Source organism: Chenopodium album, chromosome 1 (genome assembly GCF_948465745.1).
Source record: "Chenopodium album chromosome 1, dcCheAlbu1.1, whole genome shotgun sequence".
Classification (NCBI taxonomy): Eukaryota; Viridiplantae; Streptophyta; class Magnoliopsida; order Caryophyllales; family Amaranthaceae; genus Chenopodium; species Chenopodium album.
In genome coordinates this window covers 59453763-59460529 of record NC_137834.1, presented here as the reverse complement: position 1 = coordinate 59460529, position 6767 = coordinate 59453763, and the positions used below count along the sequence as shown (strand labels likewise).

Below are 6767 nucleotides of genomic sequence, written 5' to 3'. Positions count from 1 at the left end.
ACCAGTGTACTTGCAACCTTACTCAAAAGATTTTTAAACTACAATAGGATCAATGATTGTTGCAGTTCTTAATGAAGTTGAATGAGCAATATGCTGCTGTTAGAGGTAATATCTTGATGATGACTCCTCTACCAAACCTGAGTCAAGTTTATAGACTCTTGATTCAAGAAGAAAGACACAAGGAGCTCAGTACTATGCAAATTCCAACTCATGGTTCGAATGATTCCATGGTGTTTGCCTCATCTAGGAGGTTCAATGACAAACTACCGAATAAAGGTTTTATGCCTCAATCTCAAGATACCATACCTTATAGTCAATCTGGTTCTAATCTCAAGAATAAGTCAGGCACAAGGAAACCAACTTAATGCAATCATTGCAATCGTCTATGTCATTCTATTGATAATTGCTGGAAATTACATGGTTATCTAGAAGATTTGAAGAAGAATGTATGGCAGAAAGAGAGAGGAGTTGCTGCTGCAGCTGAGAATACCTCAACTGAAGGACATGAAGGAGATCCTAACAGGTCACTTCCCCTGCTATAACTATGGATCAATATAATCACCTTATGGAATTGCTTCATACCAAGCCAAACACTACTTTTGCTCATCAATCTTCCAGCACCGATATTGATGCTCAAGCTAATTTAGCAGGTAAATTCTGCTTCTCTTCTTACCTTAACTTGGGATGGTTGATTGATAGTGGTGCTACAGATCACATATGCATAGATCTAAGTATGTTTTCTTCATATAAAAAGTAATTTGGTTCTCATAATACCATAACTATTCCAGATGGAAGTATATATGAAGTTATGTATATAGGAACTGTTGTTATAAACAATGTTATACATTTTAATAATGTATTACATGTTCCTGCATCCAAATTTAATCTGTTGTCAGTTCCAAAATTATGCAACGATATGAATTGTTCTGTTTCATTTACAAGTACTGCATGCTTTTCTCAAGGCCTTTCACATAGTTCAATTCTTCTTGGTAAACTGCATGGTTGTCTGTATTTTATTGAAGATCAGAGATTATCCTCAAATAGTTCATTGTTTGCTCCATTTCTTAAATCTTGTAATACTACTGGTTGGAATCAAGCTAGTAATGCCACTAAGAATGCTGAGTTATGGAATCTTAGGTTAAGGCATTTACCTTTGCATAATTTCAAGCATATTTTGCCTTGGAACGTCAAGGAATGTAGTAATTCTGTTTTGTGTAAGATCTGTCCAGCTGCTAGACAGACTAGAAAGTATTTTCCTAAGAGTTCAATAAAGACTTGTAAACCTTTTAAGCTTATTCACATTGATGTATGGGGTCCTTATAAGGACAAAACTTACAATGGATACAATCAGTTCTTAACAATTGTTGATGACTACTCTAGATATACATGGGTACATTTGTTGAAATTTGAATTTGATGTTGTATCTGTTTTGGTTGACTTTACCAAATATGTACACACTCAATTTAACACTAAAATTTTGTGTGTGAGGTCTAATAGTAACTTGGAGATGACTGACTAGTCAAGGCATTGTTCAACAGACTAGTTGCTCAGATATTTCACAACAAAATGGGGTTGTGGAACGCAAACATAGGCACTTGTTGAGACTGGCAGGGCCCTTAGTTTCCAGTCACAGCTTCCTAAGAGATTTTGGGGAGAAGTTGTCCTTTGTGCTACCTATTTGGTAAACAGAATGCCCTTGTCAAGCATTAATTACAACACACCTTACCAGAAACATCACAACACTACTACTCCATTAGAGCAACTGAAATCTTTTGGTTGTCTTTGTTTCCATTCTACTTCTAAGGTTCACAGAAGAAAATTTGATGCCAGAGCTGTCCTTGGTGTGTTCATTAGTTATGCCTTGCATTAGAAAGGCTATAAATTACTTGGTCTTAGCACTTATAATATTCATGTTACTAGAGATTTGGTGTTCCATGAGTTTCATTTCCCTTTTCACTATAAATTTTCAAATCATCTCTCACTTGACAATTTCTTGCCTAAACACACTGCTTATTATTCAGATGACCTTGATTTCACACCAGATCCCAACACGTTTCCTCCTCCTTCCCCCCCACCTTCTTATCCTCCCTCCTTTACTTCGAATTCTGTTTCAAATGGGAACACTATATCTGACACTCTTTCTAATACTCATGCTCTTACTGCTTCAGTCTTGTCTTCTCCGCAACAGGCTTCAAGACAGCCTAGGTTGTCTTCCAGGCTAAGAAATCCACCCTCTTGGATGAAAGATTACAAGTGTTATACCTCCCAATCTCACTGGTGTAATATTGTTTCATTTGATTCTCTCCCTTCTACATCCAGAAATATTCTAGCTCACACGGCTGCCCTGCTGGTTGAACCAGTCTCTTATCTTGAAGCTTCTCAAGACAACAATTGGGTACAAGCTATGCAGACTAAGATCATAGCTCTTGAAAAGAATTCAACTTGGGATATAGTTACTCACCTTCCAAGAAAGCCATTGGGTGTAAATGGGTATATAAACTGAAATTGAAGGCTGATGGGACCCTAGAGAGATGCAAGGCTAGGTTGGTTGCCAAAGGTTTTACTAGAAGTATGGAGTTGATTTTGAGGAAACTTTCTCTCCTTTTGTCAAGATGTCCACAGTTAGATGTGTTCTAGCCATTGCAGCCTCTTGCAAGTGGCCTATTCATCAATTTGACATCAATAATGCCTTCTTACATGGTGACTTACATTAAGAAGTTTACATGAAGATGCCTCAAGGGATTCCAAATCCTGAATACAAGGTATGCAGGCTGTAGAAATCCTTGTATGGGCTCAAACAAGCTTTCAGGCAGAGGTTTTCTAAACTGCACAGTGAGCTCAAACTGCTGGGATACAATCAGAACAAGGATGACCATTCTTTGTTCTTGAAGAAAGCAAATGGTCAGATAACTATTGTGGCAGTATATGTTGATGATATATTATCATCACTGGCTATGACACTTCAGAGATTCACAACCTGAAGACTCATTTGGACAAGGTTTTCAGCATTAAGGATCTAGGCTTACTCAACTATTTTCTTGGGATAGAAGGGAATTACCTTGAATTAGGGATTGTCTTAACTCAAAAGAAATTCACCAAGGAACTAGTTTCTTTCTCTGAGATGGATGTCTCCAGGACAACCTCTACTCCTTTACCTATAAATCTCAAGTTACTTGTTGATGAGGGTGATTTCTACCCTGATCCTGCTCTATATAGGTCACAAGTTGGGAAATTAAATTTTGTGACTCATACTCGACCAGATCTCTCTTTTTCAGTACAAACACTAAGCCAATTTATGCACCAGCTAAGAATACCTCATATGAATGCCTTGCATCATGTGTTAAGGTATGTTGCAGACACCATAGGCCAGGGCATCCTACTCAAGGCTTCAGACTCTCTTGTTCTGAGAGCATATTCAGACTCTGATTGGGCAGGTTGTCCAAATAGCAGATGTTCTGTAACTAGTTACATTGTTTTGCTTAGTGGTTCTCCCATATCTTGGAAATTCAAGAAGCAAGGGACTATTTCTAAACCATCTTTTGAGGCTGAATACATAGCACTTTCTTCTGCTGCCTTAGAGGTTACTTGGACAGTTAGGCTGCTAGAGGAACTTGGGGTCACTAAACTTAAGCCTGTTACTCTATATTGTAATAATTAATCTGCTATACACATTGCAAAGAACCCAGTGCATCATGAATTAACGCACAAAGCACATAGAAATTGATGTGCATTTTACTCGGGATAAGGTGCTTGAAGGATTGCTGGAGCTACACTATCTTCCTACTCATCAGCAGCTGGCTGATGTATTTACTAAGGCCTTATCTGGTCCTCAATTCAGAAGCTTATTGTACAAGCTTAGTCTTACTGATATCTCAGCTACCCCAAGTTTGAGGGGGGGGGGGGTATTAGTGATACACATGCTCGCACTGCTGCTGTTCTCAGCTCAAATGATCATCAGCTCGAGGAACAACTAGCTAAGGATTTATTGGCTCTCTTTCTCTCAAGTGTTCTAGATTCACCTAGATAGTTCCAGAACCTTCTCTAGGTTGTTACAAGCTACTATCTAGCTCAGCATTTTGTTACAACAGAAGGCCAAGTCAGAATTCTGTTACAACAGAATTCTGTTGTATTATAGCTAATTTTAATCTCTATATCACTTTTGTATACTTAGATGTAAATAGTCTTAGAGCTGTAATTCTTCATTACAATTTCAATAATAAAAAGATTCTTTCCCAAACTTCTCTCTCCTCAATTCCTGTAAAACATCTCTCTAGAATTCATCAGTTGAAGAAATTCTGCTGAAATTGCAGAATTCAACATGGTATCAGAGCACTATTAGCTCGATCCCAACACTAAGCTATATAGACTAACCTATATAACCAACTTCTATTCTACCAATGTGGGACTAATTTCCCATCATTCATAACACCTATTATGAAGACTACTCTAACAATTTCCCACTTAGTCTTCAAAATTGGTGTTTGTTCTTGACCAACAAAATTATGCATCAATGAAGGTATCTTATCGATTTGAACCTCCACCGAGCATAAACTTTCAAAGTAACAACAAAATTAATGGTAGCATGTAGCTTTGAACCATAATCTTAAATATCATTACCGGAAATTCTACACACACAACTTTGTTAAACAAATTGTTCTTAGAATTGGTAGCACTATTATGGCCATGTGCTCATCATGGTATTCATGAACATCTCCAAATGTAAACACACTTTTGCTAAGAACGGCACCATTCCTATATGTTCATATAGGTGAAGTACAAAAATAACCTTTGAAACTTCATTAAGAGTCTAAAACTCACCCTCACACATATATATTAATTATACTCAACAATAATCAATATATCATCAACAAACAACTTGTTTTTACCACATTGAACCTTTAATATAGGGGCAGTACTATAGGAAAGGTTGGGTTTTCGTTGTTCTTGATTAAATAATTGGTTTCAAACCAATTTCCTTAGACATTGTTTGCACCATGTCCCTTGGTAATCCTTTTGTAAAAGGATATGCCAAATTATTGCAAGACTTAACATACACAACAGTTATTATCCCATCTTATATTAACTGACGTACATATGCATTTCTCAAACTAATATGTCAAGATTTTCCATTATAAATCTTATTATACGCTCTAGACAAAGTAGCTTCACTATTACAATTCAAAGAAACGGCTGACATCGGTTGTGACCACAACTCTATATCTAATACTTCCTCCGTTCTGTTAATATTGCAACAAGGAGGAAATTACGCATCCCGAGACACATTTTATATGCTAAATATCTATAGTTATGTAAGAGTATAAATTATAAAAAAGTTGATATTGTGAAAGTATTATATAAGACGAATCCAATAAGATCCCACTTGACTATATTTTGCTTAACGTATAACTCATATTATATGGTCAAACAAGAGTGATAAATAGTGCAAAAAGTCCATTGTTGCAATACGGAGGAAGTAACATGTTCCTCAGCCATTCTGCTTCTTTCCCTGCGGCCGCCAAAGCTAAAAATTTAGCCTCCATGATGGAATGAGTAATACAAGTCTGTTTCTTTGAAGCCCAAGAAACAGCACCTCCACCAAGAATAAAAACCCACCCACTAGTAGATTTATTATCACCAGTGCTAGTAATCCAACTAGCATCTGAAAAACCCTCAGAAACAGATGGAAATCTATTATAATGCAAACTAAGATTTTTGGTTCTCTTTAAGAAACCAAATACTCTACCAATAGCTTTCCAATGTTCAACACTAGGATTGCTAGTAAATCTAGAAAGTTTGCAAACTGCAAATGCAATATCGGGCCTAGTACAATGTGATGCATACATTAAACTACCTATTGCACTTGCATACTCAAGTTGAGTAACTGCTCTACCATTATTCTTTTCAAGTTTACATGACGAATCATAAGGGGAATTGGCTTCTTTGATATTCAAATGCTGAAATTTATCAAGCATTTTATCAACATAATGAGACTGGCTCAAAGCATAACCCCCACTGTGTTTTATAGCTTTGATTCCTGATATTGTATCCACTTCACCCAAATCTTTCATTTGGAAACAAAAAGATAGATATTCCTTAGTCTCATTAATGCCTTTTATGTTCGTCCCAAAGATTAACATATCATCAACATATAAACATACAATGACTCCATAATCTTTTGTAAACTTAGAATAAATGCATCTATCAGCAGAATTATGAGTAAAACCATGTGAAAAAATTGCAGAATCAAATTTTTCATGCCACTGTTTTGGATCTTGTTTTAATCCATACAAGGACTTAATCAATTTGCAAACTTTGCTTTCATTGCCAGGAAGAACAAAACCCTCAGGCTACCTCATGTACACCTCTTCATCTTAATCACCATTTAGAAAAGTTGTTTTTACATCCATTTGATGAACATGCAAACCATAAATAGAAGCTAAAGCCATTAGAACTCTAATGGATGTAATTCTAGCAACGGGTGCATAAGTATCAAAATAATCCACTCCTTCCTTCTAAGTAAAACCTTGTACTACCAACCTAGCCTTAAACGATATTATCTTCCCATTTGTGTCCTTTTTAATTCTAAACACCCACTTACATCCAACAACTTTGGAACCAGGTGGCAAATCCGTGAGATACCAAGTATTATTTGAAATCAAGGAATCCATCTCATCATTTATTGCCTCCTTCCAAAAAGTTGCGTTTCTAGAAGCCATTGCTTCTTTAAACGTTTTTGGATCATCCTCTACATTAACATCAACATTAAG

The 6767-nt window shown here is 36.4% G+C and overlaps 1 protein-coding gene across 1 annotated transcript; it reads left to right on the top strand.

Moving 5' to 3' along the window:
• The first annotated feature begins 544 nt into the window (after positions 1-544).
• Positions 545-2503, top strand: LOC145633574 (uncharacterized). The gene is made up of 4 exons (XM_081685533.1): positions 545-650; positions 789-1450; positions 1592-1681; positions 1871-2503. The coding sequence occupies exons 1-4, from the start codon at positions 545-547 to the stop codon at positions 2501-2503; spliced, it is 1491 nt and encodes a 496-aa protein (XP_081541659.1).
• Positions 2504-6767: the final 4264 nt, after the last annotated feature.

Coding starts and splice junctions, on each gene's coding strand:
- LOC145633574 (XM_081685533.1), top strand. CDS start 545: ATGGATCAATATAATCACCTTATGGAATTGCTTCATACCAAGCCAAAC. Junction 651..788: donor TGCTCAAGCTAATTTAGCAG/GTAAATTCTGCT, acceptor TAACTATTCCAG/ATGGAAGTATATATGAAGTT. Junction 1,451..1,591: donor TGGTTGACTTTACCAAATAT/GTACACACTCAA, acceptor ACGCAAACATAG/GCACTTGTTGAGACTGGCAG.